This window comes from Pyxicephalus adspersus, chromosome 2 (assembly GCF_032062135.1).
Source record: "Pyxicephalus adspersus chromosome 2, UCB_Pads_2.0, whole genome shotgun sequence".
In the NCBI taxonomy this organism is placed as follows: domain Eukaryota; kingdom Metazoa; phylum Chordata; class Amphibia; order Anura; family Pyxicephalidae; genus Pyxicephalus; species Pyxicephalus adspersus.
In genome coordinates this window covers 67,673,815-67,701,486 of record NC_092859.1, presented here as the reverse complement: position 1 = coordinate 67,701,486, position 27,672 = coordinate 67,673,815, and the positions used below count along the sequence as shown (strand labels likewise).

At 35.5% G+C, this 27,672-nt stretch overlaps 2 protein-coding genes across 3 annotated transcripts in view; one reads left to right on the top strand and one right to left on the bottom strand.

Moving 5' to 3' along the window:
- DPYSL3 (dihydropyrimidinase like 3) overlaps positions 1-9,323 on the top strand; it is a 90,628-nt gene extending 81,305 nt beyond the window's left edge. For both annotated transcript variants that reach the window (XM_072400929.1, XM_072400930.1), the window contains exons 8-14: positions 253-373; positions 1,026-1,182; positions 2,547-2,688; positions 4,391-4,561; positions 5,949-6,128; positions 7,259-7,421; positions 8,780-9,323. In XM_072400929.1, the coding sequence (XP_072257030.1) occupies positions 253-373; positions 1,026-1,182; positions 2,547-2,688; positions 4,391-4,561; positions 5,949-6,128; positions 7,259-7,421; positions 8,780-8,871 (1,026 nt within the window). In that variant the 3' untranslated portion in view covers positions 8,872-9,323. The remainder of the gene's footprint in view (positions 1-252; positions 374-1,025; positions 1,183-2,546; positions 2,689-4,390; positions 4,562-5,948; positions 6,129-7,258; positions 7,422-8,779) is intronic.
- Positions 9,324-20,702: 11,379 nt separating this feature from the next.
- Positions 20,703-27,672, bottom strand: part of STK32A (serine/threonine kinase 32A) — a 91,582-nt gene continuing 84,612 nt past the window's right edge. Inside the window, exons 8-13 of the mRNA XM_072398695.1 lie at positions 26,335-26,432; positions 25,599-25,715; positions 24,375-24,500; positions 23,839-23,967; positions 23,182-23,230; positions 20,703-22,316 (exon numbers count right to left, since the gene is read on the bottom strand). Of these exons, the coding sequence (XP_072254796.1) occupies positions 22,204-22,316; positions 23,182-23,230; positions 23,839-23,967; positions 24,375-24,500; positions 25,599-25,715; positions 26,335-26,432 (632 nt within the window). The 3' untranslated portion in view covers positions 20,703-22,203. The remainder of the gene's footprint in view (positions 22,317-23,181; positions 23,231-23,838; positions 23,968-24,374; positions 24,501-25,598; positions 25,716-26,334; positions 26,433-27,672) is intronic.

The window sequence follows — 27,672 nt, the reverse complement described above, 5'->3', positions numbered from 1 at the left end:
TACTTTAAATGTCATTAGATTTGTAGTGTGGTGTAAAATGACTGTATTTCTTATGTGTCTCTTGCCACATGATAGCCAAACATATGTGACATATGATGTAACTGCTAATTGTATTTTGTTGTATGTTAGGTTGTAAATGATTGAGATGGGAAATGTGTATATTGCCTTCTTGTAACAAGTTGTGAGTCTTTAACTGTCCCTTGTTATTATGATGTAGTGCTGTTCATCATTCCAAGTCTTTTGTTCTTTTAGCTGGAAGCAGAAGCTGTTTTCCGTGCCATTACCATTGCAAGCCAAACAAACTGTCCACTATATGTGACCAAAGTGATGAGCAAAAGTTCTGTAGACCTCATTTCCCAAGCCAGGAAAAAAGGTGACATATAAAAGCACAATCCTATTATCTAACCATTAATACACATTTCCTATGTGAGGAAAATAATCCTTTTGATTTTTTTTTTGGGTAACTTCCAAAGGTTTAGAAACAATTTAGTTTAGATCACAGTCTTCACTCTTATGGCTTGAATTTAAATGATCACTGATGTTTTACTGTATTATTTAAAGCTGCATGCAGTCAGAGTCATGGCGCACAGTACCATAGTCAGGATTTACATGACTAGGTTAGGTGCAGACAACACAGTTCAGGTTCTAAAAAAAAAATAGACCAATGACAGACCATAGCCAAAATATTAGGCTGATGATCAGGATTATCACAGATGTTTTTGGTACAAACAGTGCATATGAATAATTCAAAGTATGATCAGTCAGATGTAGGACATAGAAAGAGCTCCACCTGGGCCATAAAGAAGCAGGGTTGAAGCTGTGGCCTTTCTTTAAAGTTCACCATTTTGGTGTTTATATACATGGTAGAATACCATCATTTATCATTGCTTTCCCTCGTGCAGAAGACATCATGGTACTGATCCTCTTCATTTCTGCTGTACACAAAATGCGCTGGCATTTTCTTTTGTTAATTAATTAGCAACAAGCAAATTAGGACTAAATTGTCACATTTGATCAATTTTCAGGCAATGTTGTGTTTGGTGAGCCTATCACGGCTAGCCTGGGAACAGATGGAACACACTACTGGAGCAAGAACTGGGCTAAAGCTGCTGCTTTTGTGACTTCTCCACCTCTCAGCCCTGATCCCACCACACCAGACTACATCAACTCACTTCTGGCTAGGTAAGAACATGTTATTGTTAGATTCAGGTATGTTCATACACATGCATGGACAAGCATGAATCATAACTAATTGTACATAAACAGAAGTTATACAGTGACACAAATCACATATTTCACTATGCAGTAGTAACAAAAATGAACATTTTATTTTTAAAGTGAATTTCCAAATTACAAGTTAAGAACCATGTCATGTCATATGGGAATTGTACAGGAAGACTGTGAGACAATCATTCTATATACAATACAGCAAGGTGCTGGACTTTTCTTTTATGGAGCCAGTTTACTAAGATAAAGAGTTTTTCTGTTAGGAATATTTAAATCCCATACATAAAAGTTTCATTAATGTTTTATATCAGAAGATATAAAAATACTATGTAATCCCCTTTTGAATGGCCCCACTTTTTGTTCCCCCTAGTAGATAGGACATAAAATCTCACAATTATCATTGATCAGATGCTAGTGGTATTCTAAGAATAAAAACCCTAGTGACAATATTTAAGAATCGACTTTCTCAGACAGAATAATGTAAGCAGGAATTTAAAACTGCCTTGTCACTAGCTTCCATTATAAATGTTAAACCACCCTGTATTTGGAGTAGGGGACATGAAGAAATAAAAAAACTCCTTTAAATGTAAGCCATGTGGCTTCTAGGTTGAGCAGACTAGTCTCTATGGAAGTGTAAATTACATCATTATACAATAGTCTTGTAGAAAGAAAAACAGACAGTCGTGCAGTTCCTCTGAGAACAGAGTATGAGGTATTGTTTATTAGTAGAAATGTGATAGGGGTTTATCATTTGTGAAGGATGCTTGTACATCTGCAGCATTTGGACGATCACCAAGTAAGCTAGTCATAAAGAAATCGGTGCTCTGGTGTCACCTAGTGGTTACTTATAATATTTGTTTCATAATGTGTAATTTTTTTTTTTAATATTTTTTTCCCCCTAAAATCTGCAAACATATACTGTATGTCATGCAAAGTGTGACAAGAAGCATATGCTGCATTAGGGCAGTGACAGATTACAGTGTTTGAAAGGAAAGTAATAACATTCAGTGTGCCTGTGTCAAACTTGCTTTTTGAATATATATTTATTTACACACACACACTTTTGATCGGTGTGAATCTTTATTATGCATCTGAGCATTTTTAGAGAATGTGTGGTCTATTCGTATTTTTCTTTTCCAAATACCATTCTTATCTCATTTGAATATATGAGATAATAAACAGTATGGCTTCATGTGTATTCACCTTCGAATTGTCCATAGTGTATGGTGGATTCATAAGCCTATAGTAGGAATTTTAATGATCATGCAATGATAATAATTATATTCATAATAGTAATATTAGTGATATTTTTTATACAGTGGTGATCTGCAGGTGTCTGGCAGTGCCCATACTGTTTTCAGCACTGCTCAGAAGGCAGTTGGAAAGGATAATTTCACCCTTATTCCTGAGGGGACAAATGGTATTGAAGAAAGAATGTCTGTCATCTGGGACAAGGCAGTGGTAAGAATGTAATGTGTTTGTGCACCTGGATGATGTGGTACATGTTTGTACAATCAGTATTAGAGCAAATGTTAATCTTTTGCTGTGTTTATCTTTTTTTTAGTTTACTTTTATAGAGCTCAAACTATATATAATATAGTGTATACCTAACTATTAAGGTATTAAAAATAGGTAATTTTTAGTATGTAATTATTAAATAATTATGTCATATCTCTTTTTTGTTATGGCTTATTACTTTCACGTACAATAATAACAAAAGTATGGTTTTATTTTGCCTTCTTTTCTACTATACTGCTGTCTGTACTTGGAAGTATAAGCAGCCACGTATCTCCTTATTTAGTTTACATTCACAGCACATGCATCTATTCCGAGTGTCGTACCTTATAGTGGGGATGACACTTCTGGTGCTGTCTCAGTAAAAAGGGGTGGAGGGAAACAATGTGTACTTAAGGAAGGGACACATCAGTGAAATTTATCTTATAATTCTTTCCATCCTTGGGCAATTTAACTTGTTGTTTTTTATTCTTTTAACATTAGAGAGTTACTACTCCCCGCCTTTGTACTGGTTTGAGCTAAGGTCTCCTATAGGTTTGGCATTATATAGCATCCCCTTTTTTTCTCTCCCTCCCTATTTTAGGGTGTCTGAGCATTCAAATGTGTGGTTATTAACTATAATACTTATAAAAAATACTTGTTTAATATGAGTGGGTGGTGATAATAATGGGGGTCTTGGGGGGAGCTAGGGAGGGATTTGGGTAGGGCAAGACTTGGCCTAGGAAACAAAAAAAATATAAATCCCGCATCCAGTAACCAGGTAAGGTGGCAAAGAAATTACTGGCAAGTAGAATGCAGATATCACTTTTAGGGCTTTATTTTCCCTAGAGAAGGTTATAACTGGTCATGAAGACAAAGGAGTGGAAATCTCTGCAAACAGGAAAGCAAAAAACACACATTTTTCTTTAGTGGGGGGAGGAGGCAATACAGTTATTGTCATCCTAATTTTGATCTGTGATCACAGAATGCTTTTTGTAAGTATAGGAAGGTAAATCTCAGAGGACATAAATAACAAAAAAAAAAAAAAAACGTACAAGGTTTATAGGATTTCTAAATTTTTCCAAAATATATATTTCCTTATAGTTCCACTTGGTAGGTTTAAGAAGGGCTACACAAAGCTTGGTAAATTTTGTGTAAATGCTGAAAATGCAATATTTGAAGTTTTAAATAGTTTAAAAGACTGACAAATGCTTCTTAGGCAGCTCTATTTGGGATGATTTTCATTTCCAATCTTCTAGAACGATCTGATCTGAAGAGAATAAATCAATAAATAAATCATCAACTAAATGATCGGAAGCAGTTAATTTACATGTTTCCAATGAGATGTGGACTAAGTGCAAGCAACTGTGATCAGAATTCTAATTACTTGCAGTTTTTTGGGACGTTTGACTGATTGCATATTTCACTAGGATCCGAATATTGTCTAGATCTGTCAGCCGGACACATAGTACCTGTCCATCTGCATACTTAATGTTAACATTTCTGTTGGGTTTGGGACTCTGTCGGGCTTGGGACATTGCGTATTTAAGAGAGACATACTGAATAATTTAATGGCACACTGGTCAGGTAGTCACAACTTTGCATGGATGTAAATGGAGGTTGGTATAAGTTTAAATGTGAAAATAATTACATTTTTTTTTCATTTTAGGCTACAGGCAAAATGGATGAAAATCAATTTGTTGCTGTCACTAGTACCAATGCTGCCAAGATCTTCAACCTCTATCCCAGGAAAGGGAGAATAGCTGTTGGCTCAGACAGTGACCTGGTTATCTGGGATCCTGATGCAGTGAAAATTGTTTCTGCCAAAAGCCACCATTCTGTAAGTCAGTCTGTGAAATGTGCAGATGAGAGAGTGTATGGCTTGTAGCTTAAGAACACAGGTTAGAGCATCATTACAGTGTTGGCCCGTATATTGGCAAACATTGGTGATATAATTGGATGACAAAATACCTTGGAACTGTCCAGCAGAGGGTTGGAAAGCCAGCATGGTCAGGGCCAGATAATAAAAGTGAATATGCCAACACCTCATTATTGGACAATATTATTCTATGACATAATGAGCAGGAAACAATAAAACAAAGTTGTTAACATTATGTTTTCCCCATTGATTTTGGCCTAAATTTAAAGTAAAGAGGAGTATTGGAATATCACTATAACTATTAAAATTTAGAATGCACTTCCCATAATTTTTCTAATTTCTCTTAAAGGATCTGTTTGCCTAAAATTATTTTTTTGTCATAGATGAAGGTTTGTGGGATGATTCAGCCCACGGAATTATCCTAAAATACTCCAGCATTAATATATTCCTACCATAATTCCTGACACATTTGGTGTTCCATTCTGTATTTTCATTTCCCTACTCTTCCTGTGGCATTCTCAATAACAAACAAAAAAAAAAAAAAGATAATGGAAACAGCAAAACCTGCAAACCTGTAAATATAATATATAGTACAGGTTGACATTCAAAAATCTGGCCAAATCGATAATCTAGTACCTTCAGATTTCGGAGCGCATTTTCAAATTTACATTTGACGTTTATGAAGGCGCCGTTTATGTTTTGATAGGGCTGTACTCCAGAATCAGCAGTTGGGTCTTGCTTGCACGTGCTTTCCTGCTCATTGCTTCCCATTTATTTGCTGCTGTATAGCTCCATTATGGATTCAGCATCCATTTAAAGGACTTTACAGGTAGTCATTTTCTGTTAAATATATACAACGAATATAACCGTAAAAATCTGGAATTTTCAAAAATCTGGCACTCCTCAGGTCCAGAGGTTACCGGATTTTTGAATGTCAACCTGTATATAATAAGGTAAATATTACAAAACTGTCAGATGGGTAAACTTTCCAGCATCTAATTAAATTTAAATCTCAGTTTAGGGGTGGGATCTTGAGTAGGTTTTGCGATCTAGTAATCTTATGTAGCCATTAAGATTATTGACATTAGTTTATAAAATAGTGAAGGCATCTTTCTTCACCACAGTCCTTAGGAGTCAATTTATATCATTGTGTTATAGCAAAAACTAGTGTTTTTGCAATAAAAAGTGTTTATATGGCACTTTGCAGTACATTCATTTTTAAAGGCACTTCAACACACTAGTACTTTAGCTGGAAACGCTCCCATGCAAATGTTCTGTGTTGTGTTTTATGAAATGGTTCACTATATGACTGAAATGTGTTCTACTTGTTTTATCATGTGTATTCTAGGCTGCAGAGTATAATATCTTTGAAGGCATGGAGCTGAGAGGAGCACCACTTGTGGTCATCTGCCAGGGCAAAATCATGTTTGAGGATGGCACTCTTCATGTGACCCAGGGAACCGGACGATTCATTCCTTGTTCTCCTTACTCTGACTATGTCTACAAGAGAATCAAAGCTAGAACTAAGGTGAGACATGGGTGTAATAAGGCAGGTCATATGCTTACAACTAGGATATTTGTAGTGTATATGGAACTGAAGGTCCAGAAAATTTTCAGTTCTTGTACTGTGAGGGTACTAATTGGGTAGCTCAGATCACACAGGGAAAGACTCTTTAACTTTTAGTTCCAATAATTCCAGGTAACTGAACCCTGATTGGCTATGCAATTGGAATTTTACTTACCCAATAAATAATATTATTTCTGATATAGTATTGATCTGTCCTGGGTGCACTTCTAGAGAAAATTTACTCAGGTGTTTGGCTATGTCTTAATGGCTCCTTCCCCCACTTTCTGCCCAGCATTTTACCCTGATGAGCAATAATATTCCATATTTCATGACATAATACATGTTCATTTTCAGACAGTTTTGTTACAAACTAAAGTAAACTCTGGGTTTTTTTATAATGACTACACAATGCACATTTTTCTGAAAACACATTAATATTCAGAGCAGAAGATGCACTTGAAGATACTTAAGTAACTTGCTTTACTTGTTAAAAAGTAAACATTTATAATCCATCATTATGCTTTTAGATAAAATAAATATTTCCACTGTGTTGTTATTGCATGTTTCTAAACATTTTTTACACAACTTTACATCTTTTTCACATATTGTATATAAAATACATTTTTATTATCACCACCATTAGCCACTATGGCTTCTGTATAGCTTCCTAAAAAAATTCCATGTATGTATACAGGCAGCACTATCATTTCAGATACCTGCAATTATTTTCCAGCCTGCAAAAAAATAAGCGTAAGGTTGATTTGCTGTAATGAGCACTGAAGGATATCAGAATACAGTATTTACAGACATTAGACAACATTTACCTAACAACTACATAGGTGAATGTTAATGGATCTGCTGCATTTTCAATTTTGACACATTTTTCTCCATATGGACAGGCTAATGGCAAAGCTTGTGGCAAAATGATTATATTAATGATCAGTTGGTTGTCCAGATTGTATGTGCATAGCCAACTGCTTTCTAGTGTCTATAGGTACCCACAAGAATGGATGAAGACTGTTGTGGTTCACAAAAGCAATGTTCTGCCATGTACTGTTTTATTACTGAATTATCATTCTGTCTATTACTAGATTGCAGAGCTGCATGCCGTTCCTCGAGGTATGTATGATGGCCCAGTCTTTGATTTGTCATCAACTCCCAAGGCTGGTGGTCCTGCGGGGTCTACTAAAGGCTCTCCAACAAGGCAGACTCCTCCAGTTCGAAACCTGCACCACTCTGGATTTAGTCTAACTGGTAAGTGTACAATCATCTACATTCTGTAGCTAGGTTCTAAATATAAAATAAATATGTAACCCTGTTTTGCTGTAGTTTCCTTATACACCAGCCAATCACAGTTAGGATTTTGTTAGTGTAGCCATACTAACTGGCTGTAACAACTGGTATTTTAAAACAAGTGATCTTGGTTCCAGACAACCTACCAGCATTTCTAACAGAAGAATGGGTTTAAAATTGCTAGAGAACTTCTTGTGTGTATAAGCAGAAAATGGCTTATACAGACAAGACAAACTCCGTGAACTTAATGAATTGTGTAAATACATTGGGAGTAGAAGAACTGCTGCACAGAATATTACAAACTTAGCACATGTGGTTTTAATATGCTTGTCCACATGTCTTTCTAAGCAGATGGAACTAGAAACCTTTGGAGTGCTGCTAATGTAAATATGTATTTAAAACATGTATGATGATGCATTCCTTAATTTTTTTAAAGCCCAAACCATGGAAAAATACATTTTCAAAAAATCTGAGGCCCCAGCTAATGTTTTAGATAAAAGTAGCATCTCAGGCTGCAGTAGTCACAGAGCTGGCACATACAGTACACAATTTTTGCCAGAAGATGTCCTCAGTGTTCTGGTTTAAATAGTGCCCAGTGTCATTTAACCTCCAAAGAATGAGGATAATACTATGAATGCAGAGCATTATTATTTTTATTACACAGTATTTATTTAGCACCAACATCATACGCAGTACTTTACACAGGCAGACCCATCTAACTAAATATAGTCCAAACAGATAATGGGCTAGGGCAGCACTACCATGTAATATTAAAGGTTATGCCTTCCTGTATAATAAGAGTTAATGAAGGCTGGCTAGTGTTGTGTACTGTACACTAGCTTTCTGCTTGTCATTGGGACACTCATACCACTGTTTGAAGTACTTGAGTCAAAACATAAAAATCCATTGGTTCTTATCACAAATCAATATATTTTATGGTTGTTTTCCTATAAATGATTTCACCGGCAGGTTTTGACATTTGTGTAGTCTAGAAATGATATCTCTAGGGATTCACAGATAAGGCACTTTCAGCTTCATTCTTGCATAGATATTTTGGGTCTTATTTATTACAGCTCTCCAAGACAAGTGAAGATATGCGATCAGGAGAAAAATAAATTGCGAACTAATAGCCATATTTTAAGGAATCTATCCCAGATTTGATGGATCACCAGATTTACACATGACAGTCTATCTGCACTAGTCTGGGAGAGCTTTAATAAATCAGGCCTAGTATGTTTTTAGTGTAATTCTGGTAATATATGTGTTTGCAATGTCTTCTTATAGCATCTTTCTTTAACACCCTACTTTACTATTTGCAGGAAACCAGGGAGATGAGAGTGGCCTTCGTTCTGGTAGCAGGAGAATCGTAGCTCCCCCCGGTGGACGTTCCAATATAACATCTCTCAGCTAAACAGCCAAGAAATCTAAATAAGTGGGGGAACCAAAATGGTACAATTGGGAACAGGCAAAAATAAAATAAAATAAAAAAAAGGAAAAAAATTAAGTTGAAACTAAGTCCAATTTGAAGATTTGTTAACCTTCAGGCCTTACATTTTACAAATGCTTTTTGCTACCTAGCTTTAAAAGTGTTGCTGTTTTTATTTCTCCATAATTGCATAGCCTTAATTTCATCCCAGTGCATGCAGTTCAGATAATGTCAGTTACCAGAGGGCGCTGATTAGGTTACATTTTCCTGTGGTTATTTTATATATTATGGTTTTGTTTTTTTGTTTTTTTAAATAAGGCATTGAAAACAAACATCTGGTGGATACAATTAGTTGTGGAACATGATGGATCTTCCTTTTGTCACCAAGCTTTTCTGTTTTTATACAAGAATTGCAATAAAATGGAGATCCCACAAAAGCTGGCTAATTCTTTTTTGTGGTAAGGTTAAGAAATGGGGACACCCCTTAGAATATTATGTATTAGAGATGACTGACTTAGAAGAGGAACCTTGGTTCGTCTACACATTCCAAGATCTTATGAAAGAAGAAACATAACAAACACCAATCATATTTAAAGCTGGGTTTTTTCTTAGAGCATGCACAGTGGCGTCATCCAGCCCACTTATTCAGTACAATTACACTGAAAACATGACAATTATACAGTACAGCAAGATCCATGAAAAAAACAAATGGCAGAATCAATGAATGTTTGAAATGGCACTCAAAACCATAAAACAAAATTCTTTGGTAGCAATCAAAATAGACTTTATTCATTGAACAGTTCTGACATTTCAGAAACTCCAACTGGGAGTTTATGGGTTTAGTCAGACCATAAAAATCTTGTAATGTACGCAGCCCACAAGGGGCTGCTAAAACTTGGTCATGTAATAACCACACTACATACATTACTTAGCAAATTTCAGCTGGGACTAGGGAATGTGTTTTTGTATGTCTAGGCACATTTTATTGTACGTTGTAATGCACATTACATTCAAAGTCAATGTACAGTTTGATACGTTTTAATCCATATCAATGGAATATACTTTAAGCAGAAGAACAAAGGTGTGTTTTTTGCCAGTCGTTGATGACATACCTGATGCCAGTATAGGCAGAACGTTGTAAAGCAGCATCCATGCCTTCCTTTTAGGTTGTCAGGTGACCTCAGCTTATGGCAGGATGTGTATTGAGGAGAAGATTCTAGAGCAAGAGGGGATAGGAAGAACAACTGTAAAAATAAACAATTAGATATAAAAGAGCAAAAAGTATGATACAGTAGAAAAACTAAGCAGTTCTTTCATCGGCTATACTTAATTTTACAGGTGCATCCATGCTGAGTAATGTAAGAGATAACAGGTATTTGTTAGTTATCATAAATATTACAAAATCCTCCTGACAAAGTCATTTCCTTTTCCTCCCACAAGTCTGATATCATGTTTGTGTAGGGATCATTTAGTTCCTGCACTCTTGACCTCCTGCATACATTTACCTAGTGAATATTTTTTTCCTGCTAACTGCCTGTGCTTCATGCAAAGTAGATATGGTGATCTTGCAGCTGTATTTGATGGTCTGTGTTGGACTGCGGTTGTAGTTACACATGATTTCTATATAACCCCCTTTCCATATAACTGCAGGTTAATCAGGGGTAGGTATTTTGTTGTGGGAAGGGAGCTGAGAAAATGACTGGTGTATCTTACAGGTAAATATGTCCATGTTTGTCGGTAAGGGATTGCAGTAAAAAAATATATTTATATAAACACAACTTTTATGTACTGTACAGATATGGGATTAGGTAGTAGCAGTCCCATGCAAAGGGAGTATATAACCTTTACAGTGAGCCAGTTGTTGTGTTAGCATTTCAGGAAGTGTTTATAGACATGATTACATTTATCAGAAATGCTAGGCATTAAATACCAAATGCAACAACAAAACAGTAAATGTCATGACAATCGCTACATTGCTGCAAAATTCATTTATTAAAAACGGACTTTTTAACATAGTTTAAAAATAACAAATAAAAAGAAGATATACTGTATGAAAAAATGAAAGTCTGCATTATGCTTTTATCAACAGGAGTGGTGGTCTAGCCAACAGTGGACCCCTGTTAAGAACTGACTTGGGGCCCCTGTTAGCTAAGGAGGGTCCGGGGCCCTTGTGCAGCGACACACTTTGCACCTCCCTATGTCCGCCCTGGATGAACCGTATATAGGGTTAGCTTTCATTGCTGCAAGGATTTCCTTCGGGTGTAGTAATACATATAAACCACAAGGTGGCTATTTATGTATGTGTGTATATGTATATGTATGTATATATATATATATATATATACATACATACATACATACATACATACATACACACACACACACACACACCTACAAGTAAAATAAATATTACAAAAAAAGGAAGGAATTGAAAGAAAGGAAAACATTTTAGAACAAGATGTTAGAACAAAAGTGCAAAAAAAAAATAATAGCACTTAATCGTGGAAAATTAGACAAAATAAATGCAAAATTCCCAATCTTTACTAGCAAAATAATAAATTCTAGATGAGAGATATGTACGTTAGTAACACTGAAATAGAGCACAATATATGCTGTTTTTATGCATGCATAGTTATATGCTGAATATTTGAATACATTATGAATTAATTACAATGTAGGTACCACAGGGTCCTGTGTGTAGCAGTTTCCGAGTTCACACAGTGCTTCGTATATGGCATGTCTGCACTACAGATTCAATTTGCTCTCTCTAATCACTTGTCTTATTGTCAATTCATACAATCACAACTCTATATCAGAACACAGGGAAGCAGCATACTGATACTGTACATAACAGCTAACAATCATTTATACCTTCTAGAGCACTATAGGCCAAGACCCACAAATGTATTTCTGCTATATTGTATCTCACAACTGTCTGGAATTGGAAGGATATATATATATATATATATATATATATTTATATACAGTGGTACCTTGGTATAAGTCCGCTTTGGAATAAGTCCAACTTGGAATAAGTCCTGTTTGGACAGGAAAGATTTTGCTTGGTATACAACCTTTGTGCTAGAACTTGTATGGGTCAAAATGAGTCCTTACACGCGCGTTACCCTTATTTACCTCTCTCGAGACAAAGCCACGACTGCCCACGAGCGTCAGTACGCCAGTTACTACCATTCAGTGAACAACCCTCGCTATAACTCTCTGTGAATTACATAACATAATCTCCTCCTCCTCCTCCATTCTCTGCACCATCCTAGTAGGCACTCGACTCTTGCCAACAAGGTAATGTGAGGTTAAATTGCTTTTGTATTTATGTAGTTTAGTATTAAGCAGTGTTTAAATTATTTCATACAGCCCCATTAATGTATAATATGCCAATAACAATAGGGTTTTTTTTCATGGGAACGGATTATAAATTTTCTTTTTATTTCTTATAGGAAAAATTTGGTATAAGTCCTGTTTGGTATAAGTCCAAGGGTCTGGAACGGATTAAGGGCTTTTACCAAGGTACCACTGTATATATGTATATATATTTTTATATATATATATATATATATTTATACACATACACAACTCTGCTCAGGCAGACCTTAAATAAAATATTAAGCTGACACATGTTATATTTATAGATACCTACAATGGTCAACATAAGCATTAAAATTCAATTACAAAGATAAAATCATTGGTACAAGAATATATTTTTATTTTACATGGACATATTTTAACTTAAAGAGTGTGTCACCTTATCAAATTAAACATAGCTGTTGATAAAGTGCAGGAATCTAGAAGTGCTTCCATATACCTGCTTTCACTCATTTTGCAGGAATCACAGTTCTGAACAGGCAAAACTGCAGCATGTCCTGAAGCTTACCCATCTTCTCCTACATATTCCTATTGACCAATGAGGTAGCCCATCATAGTAATATGCCAGTAATATGCCATGTATTGGAAGAAAAGAGAAACCAAACAAGTCTGACTCTAGCAAAAAATTATCCCAATCAAAACAACCAAACACAGAACACTCCTAATAAGCCTAACTGACCATGGAAAGAATTATGTGCATTGGTAGAAGTAAACTTACATTTATTACATTTTTTTATACACTGTAATGTTAACTGAATTAAAAATAAATAACTACCACCTCTAACCCAATAAGTGATCATTGCTCCAAGCATGTCTTCTCATTCCAAGTTTAGTTTCCCTTCACCTTTAAAAACACCAAAAAACATGGTATAAAAGGTGTGTGAGTGTGTGGTGGTGGGGGGGGGACGGGGTGCGTTTCAGCATCAACAGTAATTGAACCCTCTTATGATACTGAACACCACAAAACAGAAGAGGAATGCAACAAATGAGAAATTAAACCAAAAAAAGAATTAAAATCACTCACTAAACAGCACAGGATTGGAGAAGGTCCTATAGCCAAGTTGTCAGTTAAAAAAAAATGTATTATCTAGTTGGTTCAGAAAAATAGATCAACTTTTTTATATAGTATATTGCAGTGTACCAGTCCTAATCTTGTGAATAATACCCTTCATTCTCCTTTGTGTTTGCACATTTACTTTGGTGTATCTAGGGAAGGAATAATGGTTGTCAAGACAAGTTGAACTTAAAATATGTCTGCTTTTGTTCATCTCCATCACAAGGTGGATTGGTGGGGCTAATACTTTACACAAGATAAGGTTCATTTTGCTTTCTCTAAACTCACATGAAATGACATGGACATTTCATTTCTAGCACTATCCATGTGTATTTTCTGTACTTGCTGAAATGTTTTTCCACATTTAAGGACTGCTGAACTGCAATATATTATACTTTGTTCTTTGGTTTAGGTCATTTAAAGGGATCCCCTATATTATTCCCTGGAGTCCCTATTTAGAACAAAATGTCATAGACCTCTAAGTCAAAGTAAAAGAAGGACAGTTGAGAAGGAAAACTTTGATGGCCTATGTTTTAAAAGAAATTTATTTATAGTTATTTAGAACAATATATTTATTTTTACTTGGATGTTTAACATTATCACTGCAATAAACACGTTTGAACTGAACTCCTACTCCTGGAAGACTATAAAATGTAATTATTAGAATATAAATTTAAACCTTGTACTATGCATATCCCTTTCAGTTCAATTTGCCAATTGGTACCTAATGTCCAGCCCCAAAATACTACACCACCTACTAATTACATTTCTCTTTAAAAAGCTTGGGTCCATTTTTACCTACCACATAGTGGTATCTAATTAAAGATATATTTATCAGCTCTAGAAGATACAGGACACAAATGAAGCGTGACAAATGTTGTATTATTTCCAAACAAGACAATCCGACCCCACTCAGTGTTCCCAGGACACTTTAACTATCATTTCAAGCTTTTGGAACACATAATTGGATTTTGTCCATGCAGTTGTTTTATTATGTTCTAATTTATCAGTTGAAAATACCTTATTAATTTGTCTTTGATCTGTACTGTTGAAGGAAATTTAAAAACGTTTTCAAGATTTTTAGTTTTTTTTTTTTTTATTTAAGGTAGTCTCTAAGGATTCTAAAGATTCTTTTGTAAAAAGTGTGCATATTCTACATATTTCTTTTGTCTTTCTCTTTCAATTGTTAATCAATCATTTTAATGCTTTTTTATTCGAAAATTATCATCAGTTAGTGCATTCCGCCAGTGTTGCCCAGCTTTTTACATTGCAAGTTCTTCATCATTCAAATTATATATTATGTGAAATTCGTTATAAATAGCCTTAACATATTACAACATTTTACAACAGTGTTCTTCTTTTAAGGTTAGAGACCACACTAACTGCGATTGATTTCATTTGTCATCATGCCTAGAAATTGTTTTAATGATCCAGTTTCTGTTACTTGTGTGGTTCATTCACGACGAAAGCACAACGTCGCGAAATTACCACAGAACTTTTTTTTTTTTACCACAGAAATTTTGGGCTCCACATGTAATCTGTACCAGTTGTTTCAACAGATTGCGTGACTGACTAAATCGGCGTAAAGCAGAAATGTCATGTGCAATCCTGATGGTGTGGAGATAACTGCAAGACCATCTAATCAACTGCTATTTTTGCCACGCCAACAAAAGTAGATTCTCAGGTAAAACTAAGCACGAAATTCTATATCCCAGCCTTGATTCTGCAATTAGGCCTGTTCCCCATGATGATTCATTGCCAGTTCCGGTACCACCACATGATGGACTTGCTTCTGTAGACGGTGATGAGGAATGTGCTGGAGTTGCAGCCAGTTACAAACCCGAATCATCTGATCCTTACTACTTGGCTGATGAAGATTCAGAACCAGAGACTATTACACAAGCAGAGCTGAAAGATCTCATTCAGAATCTAAATCTCTCCAAAGACAAAGCAGAACTTCTTGCTTCAAGGCTTAAACAGAAGCACTTGCTTGCAAAGGGTGTAACTGTAACTCACTATATAAAACAAAATCATAACTTGACAACGTTCTTCACTAGTGATGGCTCACTGTGCAACTGTCATGATATAAATGCACTCATTACCAGTTTGTCACAAGAGCATGTTCCATCTGAATGGCATATCTTCATTGATTCGTCTAAAAGAAGCTTGAAAGCAGTCTTACTGCATAATGGTAATTCCAAACCAAGTTTACCAATTGCCCATTCCGTTAACCTAAAGGAGTCCTATGACAACATGAAGTTACTATTTGAAGCAATCCAGTATAAAACACACCAGTGGAACATCTGTGGGGATCTAAAGGTCATTGGCTTGCTGATAGGAATGCAAGGAGGATTCACAAAATATTGCTGTTTCCTGTGCCCGTGGGACAGCCAATCTACGGGAGACCATTATGTCAAGCGTGATTGGCTACCAAGAGATACCTATAAGCCTCTGGTTGATCCGCATAAAATATTTTTGCCACCTCTCCATATCTAGTTAGGCTTGATGAAGAACCTTGTAAAGACCATGGGTAAATCAAACTCCAAGGGTTTTCAGTACCTATTTGAGAAGTTTCCAAACATAAGCACTGCAAAAATGAAGAAATGAAGGGATATTTATAGGGCCACAGATTAAGTCTGTTTTGCAGGATGATGTTTTCAAACAATCTCAGCACCTGAGCTAGAAGCTTGGGATGCATTCAGGTGGGTGTGTGAACATTTCCTGGGCAACCATAAGTCTCCTGCATACAAGGAAGGAGTTCAGAATCTGTTTGATTCATACCGGAAAATGGGTTGTCGCATGTCATTAAAAATACATTTCTTGCACTCACGTTCAGAATTCTTCCCGGAAAATCATGGTATGGTGAGTGAGGAACAAGGAGAACGTTTTCACCAGGACATTCAGTTAATGGAGCACCACTACCAAGGTTTCTGGAATGAAAGTATGATGGCTGACTACTGCTGGATGCTGTAAGTCGACAATCCAGACAATGATTACACAAGAAAATCATATTCCAGGCATTTCTGAAAAAAGAAGGATTTATACCACAGTGTGCCTTATTTTACTTCACACTGAAGATGTATTAACATTCACTTCGATGGTGCTTATGGTATAGTAGTACTCATAACTCAGGAACTGTGTTAAAGCAAGGCCATCATGACAGCCTCAGAACTAGCATTTATTAGAAATAAAGCAATGGTGACCTTTATGTTTTTAAGGTAATAATAAATTCAAACAAATAATAAATTATTTGCTTTAAAAATTTGTGAGCCCACCTGTCCGGACCACAAGGTTATAGATTCTGTTTAGCTTACTGTTACGTGTTAGAAAGTAGATAGGAAAATGGCTTTTAAGTACTGTAATGATCCAGGGTAAGATTAGCTCAGAAAGGAAAGGCAGTTGCTACTAGCATTGGTGCAATAGCATTGCCCCACCTTGCTACTGATGATTTGCCCCATCCCTGAATGGGGAACTACAGAAGGCCTATATATTTATAATAAGGTCATCCCAGATAATACCCTAAACTATTTTCAGTTAAAGACAGGGATCCCTACCCAACTTGGAATGAGACAGGACCATTTGTCTCAGAGCCACCATTTATTTGGCCCAGAACAATACAGAGTACCTTCAGCAGGCACAAATAAAACTTAGGTTATCTTTTTAAGAGCTCAGGGTCCAAGGCTTTCAGAGTTCCAAAGTGCTATACAGTCCAGATTACAAATGGTTCATGGTTTGGGGTGCACTCTGCCAGTAGGAAAAATTCAGCTTCCCAGAACAGAGGTCGGCTTTACACAAAACAGAGACTCCTTTGATTGAACACTTATGCCATTTATGGCCCAGACCTCTTGTCTGGCTGGAGCAAAGCCCCAGGTGAGTAACCAGGTGGAATTGGAAGGCCCAGCCAGTAACTTCCCTCCCATTCCAGATTCCATCACTGATAGGCTTAAATCTTAAAATTATTACACAAGATTACAGCAGAATCCTAGGGATCTATAATATAACTGTGTGCTGCAGTTCAAGATTATCTTTAATTACAAATCCAACAAATCTGTTGATCCACCTGTGCTGGTGTGGCAACAATGTTGCAAAACTCCATAGTTCGGGGCAGAGTTGCCCGAGTTGTCTCTGGAGTGGGGTAAGAACATGTTGCAGGGTTTATGGCTATCAATCAGCCCTGGCTTGTCAATCATCTTCTAAACCACCTGTCCACTACTTTCTGGAATAAAATGATTCTCTCTTGCTGACACCCCACCGCTGTGAGCCTTTTACACTCTCAAATAAAGAAGGTTTTAGTTGGTGCTAAAAAAAAGTTAAACATTTTTTTGGGGGGTGGGGGGGATTGTCAGGTAGAAAATTATAGTTCTTATAGTACTTAAATATCTACAATATATTTAAGCCATAGAACTTTTTAATTCTCAACAGCAATAATTCATAATTTTAACATACGTATACATATCCTGGTGTGTTTGTTTTGTGAACTGAGCCCGATATATAAGGATCTGCAGCAAAAAGCATACCAAATGTACTTGTAAATTGTATGAGACACACAGCTGTTTATGCAAATTATTTTTGGCATTACCCAGGATCGATCTTGGTAGAGAGTTAAACTTTTGCTGGATGGCAAACTGTTTTCCTTTTACTCCATTTTCAGTGTATTTGTAAACTAATTTCACATTCAGTAATTGAGTTAAGCATGAAGTGATGGATGTGAAAATGCCCCAGGCTGCTTATGCCCTTGGCTGTGACTTATACTGACAATCAATGCACAGTACAAGCACAGGCCTGCACCACACATTACACATTTCTTCCAGGAACACAGCAGTCACAGACTGATTCTGTTCAATGGATAATATTTTAAAATACACATTGGAAGTATTCTGCATTACTTTCCTTAGATGCTATAGAATACATGTAAACTGTAACCATATTACATTTATTAACTATATGAAATTACATACGCATATCATGTTTTTATTAATATGCTTGTTATCATCTTTTGTTTCATCTCAGTTCTTCTGATCTTTTGTAGCCTTTTTGAAGACACTACCAGCCAACATAGAGTGCATAAACTCCAGCATCGCATTTCTTTTTTGTTGTTTTTTGATGGGGACAATAGTTCATTATGCTTGTGTTATGTGTGTGATCAGGTGACAACATGGAAGCACAACCAAGAGACAGGGACAGGCCATTGTCACCCTATAACAGAAAATGCCGTAATAGGAGACTTCTTGAAAGGATCACTGAAAAGCTGACTTTTGAAATTGCATTACTAGCATGAAAGTTATATGTGATTTTAGTTTATATATACTCACAATGACCACGATGATGAGTAATCAGTATCATCCGGGTGAAAATTCAGGATCGCAGGATTTTTGTTTGCACGTGATTGGATGGCTGTCAAGTCAACATTCCACATTCACTAGCTAAGTGAAATATCCCTGACAAAGGAACAACTTGCTTGGATAAATGAACAGTCTAGATTCATTTGATAAATAAACCCTGTGTGTCTGGTACCTCACAAGCTTAGTGATGATACTTGCCTGAGCATTATGAAATGGAGAGTCTGCCTATGCCTAGGTAGACAATTACTTTATTACCTGCAAAGGGATTTTTGGAGTTTACAGTTTGAGGTGGCAGGCAGCACTGAGTAGGTACGAGCAGCTCACCATGTGATTCTTACTGTACATCATTAGTGGTATAATAATTATTTTTTGCCATTACAAAATAGCTATATAATGATTCTATCAGGTTCAATTTTGTAAACCTTTGTGATGGACCACAGCCTCTTGGCACATGCCTCTCATATTCCACTCTGTGTTGGACAGGGTGCAGTAAATGCCAAGATATTTGTGACTAACCCAGTAAACCTATAGGCTTGCATTTTCATAGGCTGTTATTTTATACTGGGTAACAGAGGATAACTATTTATAGGAAACGTATAGATATTTAAAACAAAGGCTTTGTCTTTTAAATCCAGTTTAAATCCAACTTTCATAGCTTCATTGGTGTGCACCTTCAATATGACAGCAAGATGTGTCTTTGTAATGTCACTATTTGTATTTTTTGCCTTAGGCACCACAGCAGCCATGAAAAAGCCTCCGGGCGTATACCTTTCTTATGTTAAATTTAGCCTTCTTTAAAATGAATATTGTGTTTCATTATATTTTACAAAACACAGTTCAGTTCTATTTTAAATAATTTACATATTTAATATTTGCAATCTCCTTGTGGCAGCTTTGTCCTCTATCACATATTTAGCTAAACTCTTCTAATTGTCCATCAAATACACATTGTACATACTGTAATTACTCAACGACAATACATAGGATGACAAACGTAGAAAAGCCTGGACACTGGTGTGATTCACATCAGCATTCTAATTATACATTTAGCCTTCTCAGAAACACATTTTAATGACCTTTGTAAGACCCATCCCCAGCTGTGTTCTGTCACTTATGTAGTATATAGCTGTTCACTGCTGGAGTCCAGATGGCACCCTAGTCTCTGCCAAGGGTTTTTTCTTCCCCAAAATTAACTAACTGGAATAAACTTACAGCCTATCATTGGTTAAAGGTGACATTTTGGATAGGACTGACATTATTAACCAAATAATCTTTATAGTATATGATTGTAAATAAAGAGGCGAAGGTGTAAGAGAAGTAGGGAATTTCAATCCTTTTCCACAAGCTATTGATTTGTGCATATCTCTTTGGAAATTGAGAGTTAAAACAGGAGTGCAATTCCACTCTAATTGTGAAAAAAAGGATTGCAATAAACTCTAATACAAATTCCTGCATATTACTCTCCAGCTGTAATCAACTGTTAACTGCGAAGTTACGTTGGTGACATGTCCTATCGAGAGGACATGATGTGATGTATTTAGTGTGGTGGTAGGGTATTAAAACCTCTGACAGGTTTGCATTGCTACATTAATGTACTGACACCACTAGGTTTATGAAAGTGAAGCAAGGACCCCTCTGTTTGCAGCATATTCTTTTCAGTTCAAAGGAATGGTAAACGTAAGAGTGATGGGGGTTCCTGTTTAAATGTCATTAATTGACAAATTTTAATTATTTGGTGAATCATTAAAGTTAGTTTGTATGAATGGGCACATTACCACTCAAGATTTTATGTGCCTTTTCAGCAATAAATGATCTCTGCCAGTTGATAGGCCAGCACTGAGCCATGTTTTTACTGCTTACTCAGTCTTTAAGTAGTCCATGTTCTTTCCTCCAGTAGGGCAACAAAACTTTAGTCTAACACTGTGGAATAAAGATCTGTAATATATTGTTAGAAATATAACTTACCGGTAAAAATTATTAATATTATTAATTTTAAACCATAAAAAGAAAACTATACCATATAGTTTTGTTAGTGCACTTTGGTTACTTTATTAAAATTCCTGGTTTAATACTACATTAGCTGCAATAAATACCCTTTCATTTTATTCTATACAATTGAACAAAGAACAACAAAACTCATTATATTTAAGGAACAGTGGAAGAAAGAAAAAAACATAGACCAAAAGGCAACATTTTTTTTTAATTGACATTATCCTAATGCCTCCCACATATTTTTTGGTCATTATATCAAGTACATCAAATTAGCTCATAATGGTTTGAATGTAAACAAGTCATTTCAGAGCCTATTTTGAGTAGTCTGCTGCTGCAGTTATATTATGGATGGTAAATAAGCAGACCTCTCCTCATATGGGACCATGCCATACACTAATTAAGCAGTGTCCACTTTCTCAGGCAGCAGTTGAGAAAGAGTCAATATCATGGCCATCACAAGTATAAACCCAGCTCCAGGCAAAAATGTGTTAGAAGTAAAGTAATGTAAACATGTGTTACCTCATTTGGTGTAAGCAGTACTGTCCTGATCACTGGTATTTACTACAGATTTCATAGAATACAGTTCTCTCAGTACTGCTACTGCCATTGTTACACCAGTTTCAAGCATTAAAGAAGCTGCTCTCACCCAAAAATGACAATGTCATTTGCATGCCCCTACTCTTTCTATTGCCAATCTTCCATTCTATGAATATAATACAGAATGCATTGTTCTGTGAATATCATTCTGTTATTGGCCAGAAAGAGAGGAGGAGGGAGCATGCAAACAACACTATCAACACAGAATAAAAGCGGCTAAACCCAGGGCCACTGGAACAAAAAACCTGGAGTCATTATCAATACCCCTACAATCACCAAAGCTCATTTAACTCATATCTTCCTCTCCTTACTTTTATATTTAATATATCTGGCATTTTTTATGCCTCTGTACATTTTAAGTATATACTAACCCACTTTTTTAATTAGCCAAAGGATCAGCAATGTTTTTTTTTTCTAACTTATATGGATACCAATAACTTATATAAGTAACAGACAATACATAAAACCTAATGTGCAATTACTTTTAACATAATAGCTGAATATCATTTATTAGGACTCATCATCAGTCATTTAACAAAACACATTATACCAATATTCCAACTACTAGTCAGTGGTACATTCATTACATGTTTCTTGCCACATGTATGTAATAAAGTTAAAAAAAAAAAAAGAAAGAAAACAAAATAGAAAAACTAATGCTCCAGAAAAGTTGGTCTAAAATATATTTTCTTTGTGAAGTTTGTGCAAAATGCATTATCGCTCAGCCCTACAAAACAAAATCAGCTTTAAGAAAATAAAATAAAGTTAGCTTATGAATGCATTAAGATTCATAAAGCAGATTGTCTCTAAAAGCCTCCATAGACCTTACAATAAAACAAAGGCAAACATTTTCAAGGAATCCTAGATATTCGGATGTTTCCCTTATAATCTTTGCTTCATATAGTCCAGAAAATCAAGTGCTACATAATGCAGGAAGCAAACATGTGGACATCACATGGTTTGTAGGTTATTATTCTTTCCATCCTCATCTTCTTTGGCTTGGACCACAGTTATGTTCTCCTGGTTTACCTTGAGGTTCTGTTGGCTTCTACAAGAACAGAACAAAACAAACATTTATCAGGAAGAATTTAATAAAGAATAAACATTTTCAATTCAATAAATATATCAGCGGAACACTTTCAGCTTCACTGATCTAACTAAACCTTAAAGTGGAACTAAAGAAAGGGACAGGCAATGTTTCTTGTACAATAAGTCTTCTTACCTGTCTGAACACTCCCTTCAACTGTCAAAATTACCCATATGCAGCACAGTGTTGGTCATCGGGATACCCGACACATTGAGGCTTCCCCTGCTGCTGCCTGGAATGAATTAACTTTAAAGTTACATCATGCCAGCCAGACTAATCAAGATGGCCGAAGATTGAAATGAAGAAGAGAAGAAGGAGGAAGATGGTGGCGTCCATGATGGAACAATGTATAAATTGGCTTTAATTCTCTTTTAAAGGTAAAACAAACACACTAACCCTTTGCAGAGGGCACCCCTCCCCACAGCAACGGCTAACATCTTTTTTTGCCCAGGGGATAGTGAATAAGGTGATAAACCTACTTTATTACCTTCTGGCACCCAGCATTCACCTCCTCAATGTTTAATTATTGCTGGCATTGTTTGTAATTTGCTTCCATTGCATACAGAAACCGATTGGGCTACAGTATTCCTGACAAAATGAAAATCAATAACATTTTAATGCCATCTTAAACCACAACTGACTCATCATGATTGGCAGCTTAGTACAATATGAGTTGTTCATGTCAGTTTCATTTACTGCAACTAGTAAAGTCTGCTAATTTTTTGAGTGAGATGAACAAGGCTTTCTGCTATGGATGGCAGAGCTTTTACAATGAACATTTCTAAAATTTATAGGCAATTATATATAATTACTGAATTGCAACATTTTCTACCAAAGTTTCTCCAGAAAATCAACTTTCTTTGCATCCTTAGATTTGTGTATTATTGAATTCTAATCTAGGTATTTTGGTTGTGAATTTCATATAATATTATTTTATAACTATACACATACTGTATGTGAACATTTTATATCAAGCATTTTATCTGCAATGTACTATGACTGTCACACAAGAAATATTTTAAAGGTGCTCTCCAGGTAAAAATAAAATATATAATACAGCCCTGTAATTGTTAATTCATGATTGCATGTATTATTAAAAAAAAAAAGAAGTTGTGTAAGTACCCATCTTTGGCTTGACATCACCTTCCTGCATTTCACTTTAAAGTTTAACTCAAAAGTGATGAAAAGCAGCACAAAACTCAAATTGGATGTGCTGCACTAAAAGGAATATAGGGGAATAAAGCAGAGTGATGAGCTCATTAGTGTGCTGCTTCTCACTGTCCAATGTCAGGATAAAAAAGAAAAGAAAACAGTGAAAGTGAAACTGCAGCAGTGATTCAACATATGCCTACTTTATCATTTATAATAATATGGTTGGCCATTCATTAGTTAATGTAGGCACGGTTCAACAATCTGCTGCTAATGTTATTTTTGCACCGATAGTTCAAACCTATTACCAAATTTTATGATGCCAAAGACAGTGGAAGAACATTTCTTACCAAAGCAAAAGGGCTTTTCCCATTATCTTTCACTTTCTTAGCTAGTCTCTTCTTTTTCTTGTGTAAAGGCTTGGATTCTAGAATCATTTCTTCAAGTTCAAAGGTTGGGTCACAATTAAGCCGTCCCTTCTGTATTTTTGAAGGACAACATTAAAAAAAAAAAAAAAAATCACTGTGATAAAAAAACAGTACACAAGAAAATATTTTACACATGCACAAATATATAATGCAGCACTGTAAGATAGCTTAAGTTTTCTTTTATGCTGCTGGGGATGGGGGACTGAGCTTCTGGCCTAGGGGTGAAAAAAATATAAATCTGGCCCTGACAACAACGTTTCCTGAACTTACAAGTTCAGCTTTAAAAAACTTAAGTTCAACTTAAGTTCAGCTTTAAAAAAACATATATACTTGGAAGCTCACAAGATACACGTAGGTTTATCTTATCACATAGTTGCCTCAAGAACTAAAATGTGAACCTAAGTGGTTACATTTTATGTAATACATGTAATAACGTAACCCCTAGCTGTAATATTTACCGTTGGTGTAAACTCTGGTATGACTTTCTTCTCTAGAACTGCATCCCAGTTAACATCTGACAAACAAGGAAACTTTTGAATATCTTCAAGACATGAAAAACGCTCCTCTGGATTCCTATCCAAAAGCTACAAGACAAAAAAGGAATTGCAAATTTTATTTAATCAAATGTGTTTAGCGTTTTTATTCTATGAAACAAATTGCACACTTCACAAATATCTCCAAAATAAGGTTGGTATTATTTGTGAGTTAGGTTGTATTACCTGTGTTTTTTTAGATTTAAGTCAAATAATGCACTTTGCATACGTAGATTATCTAAATCGCTCTCCCCCTTCCCTTGCATTAGGATCATTGGTCGTCCATAGTCCGTGGATCTGCCATGACAGTCGTTTGGACGATGGACGACGGGCGCTGTACACACAGATTCTCTTCAGATATTGGCGCTGAGCCGATTACTGGGCGAGAACCATTGAACGTGTGTAGGTAGCTTTATTGGTATACCCCACAGTTCAGTGTTGGGACCATTACTTTCACTATCTTTATAAATGATATAGAGTTTGGGATTAAAAGTACCAATTCTATGTTTACAGATTACCAAAACATGTAATCGAAAAAAGTCTTTCCAAGGTGTCTCCTATTTACAAGCAGACCTGAATGCATTGTTTAATTGGGGAAAAGTGGCAAATGAGGTTTATTGTTGGTAAATGTAAAGTGATGAACTGGGGGATAAATACCTGCATGCATCATATATTCTCGGAAGAAAAGGATCTGGGTGTTCTGACAGATCACAGACTAAATAACAGCATGCAATGCCAAGCTGCAAATTCTAAAGCCAACAAAACACTTTCTTGTATTAAATGAAATGTACACTGCTGAGATTAGGACAACAGCAGAATGGCAAGTACTTTGCATTATATTTATAGGAATGTAGTTTTATACAAGGCAGGTTTACTAAAAAAAAAAATCCCTCTTGGGAAAAAAAAAACATAAAATGAGACTAATATTTGGGACAACAATAGCTTCAGGATGGTTGAGCTTTTTAAAGACCATTGTATTCTTAGAACCATGAAAACCACCTTAATTTTGCCATTCCAACTTACTCTAATGCATATGGTAAAATTATTCACATTTCCCCTGCATGGTGCTGCACCTCACAAATGTGAACTCAGCATTACAGTTAATAAAATAGTACACATTATTCATTCTTTCTTGCAATTATTTCTGACCTTGTGTAGTATTGAAACCATTTCTTGAGACCAGGCAGGTGGGAAGGTAACTGTTGCTGTATGAAACACGTGGACAATATCTGTTGCTGCACTGCTTGAATGTATATGAAAAGGTCTCTGAAAAAAGATAAAAAAAGCATTTTAATTTACAAAGATCAACAGAAAATGAATTAACTACCCAGATAGGACTGATTATATTCCCATGGTTTAAAGTGAAACACATGAAGGGTTCACTTAAAAGAAAATGACTGGTACAGGTTTGATGTCATGTTATGGTTTGACAAAAAGTCTAGTAAAAGTTCCACCAGAGGTTGCTTGGGTTCCTTGAGCAATTTGTGCCCCTCAGGTCAGTTTAACAGATACCAATGATCTTTTTGGCTATCTGTAAACTCACTGTAAAACTGTAAACTAATCAGATTTTTTTTATAGCTAGCAAAATATAATCAGTTTGGGTGACTGATAATGAATAAGGTAATAGAAGAGATAAGGAATAGAAGACAATTAGTAAGTAACCAAAACTAATAATAATACTGTAACAGTCATTCATGTGATTTAGTAAAAGTGGTTTTACTTTTGTAACATTTGTCCCTGGCTTTCCATATAGTCTTCAGGACCAAGACAGCCATGAATTTTATCTTGTAATCAAATTATGTTTGTAACAGTAAACTTGAATCACATACAGTGAAGTCCAAACTAGGGCAATACAACAGACCAAACACAAGTCTAAGGAACTCACCCTGCCTCTTAAAAGCTCATAAGCAGTAACTCCTAAAGACCACCAGTCAACAGCAAAAGAATAACAAATTTGTTCTCTTGGGTAGAACATTTCCGGAGCTGTATGAATAAAACACAAGTAGCAATAACAAAAATGTGTACAGAAAATTTGTTTTTTACATGATGCAAACTATGGTATATATAGCATGTAATGTGGAGTACATGTTTTAAATGTATAGGTTACAAACTAAATGTACTGTTGGGTAATGTCAAAGCCTTTCTATGCAAAGTCTACCACAAACATATGTACCAGAGATAAAAAGTGATTTTAAAACATGTCTACTGGCATATGACAGAGGTAGGTAAACAAATAAATAACAAAAACAAATAAGCTTTTCTGAGCAACTCAACTCTGCAGATAACATGTTGAAATAATATATATTATATATTTAAACAAATTGGAGGTAACAGCACAATGGATGTACATACTAAATTGTAATTGTGTAAAGACAGTATTTTCCAGTAATAGTCTTCTATGTATAAATATGAATCTAACCATCTGGGTGACCAGGGGAGGAAGAATAGTCTGAGATGGAAAGATTGTAAACAGTACAAAAGTAATTTATTGAGAAATAATATATAAAAACGCACCATCTTCGGATGGGTACAAGGAGGAAGGGGAAACTTATCTACTACGAATGTTACCACTAAAAAATTTTTTTAGTATTCATCACTGTCCACTTTATTTTACCTAACTATCATAATACAACCCTAACAAATCTAATGAGAATAAATTAATAATATCATGAAATTCACTAAATGCATTTAGTACCAATAGGTGGCAGCAATCCTAAACTTATTCAATGAAAATACTGAAGCTATACACATTGTCCTTGACAATTGTTTATGTTACACTTTTAACTACAAGCTCAGCTCATAATGAGATGCAATAACTGAAAAATAATTTTACATTATTTTAATTAAAATAAATAAATAAAGTTGCCCTTTATAACATCTTTTCCTATGTGCCTACTCATTTATTTCAAATTAACTTCTGAAAAAATGGTTCCTGCTATTTGATCTGTTTTATTATCTTAAGAAGTTTATGTTTTTAGATAAGTCACTTTTGTGGCGTTTCAAATACTCTGACAACTCAAGGCCCCTTAAAACACAGCTAGGAGCCAGCACATCATGGATAAGATGTGCCAGACATCAAGAGCTTACACTGTCCATTTGACTCTACCTAAACTTAAAAACTGTTTTAGGTGGACTGTTTCTTTAAAATGCTTCTGTTTATCTAATTTTAGGGGCAGCCAAGTGAGGCTCCTTTAAATGAGAGAAATTCCAATGTAGGGGAAAA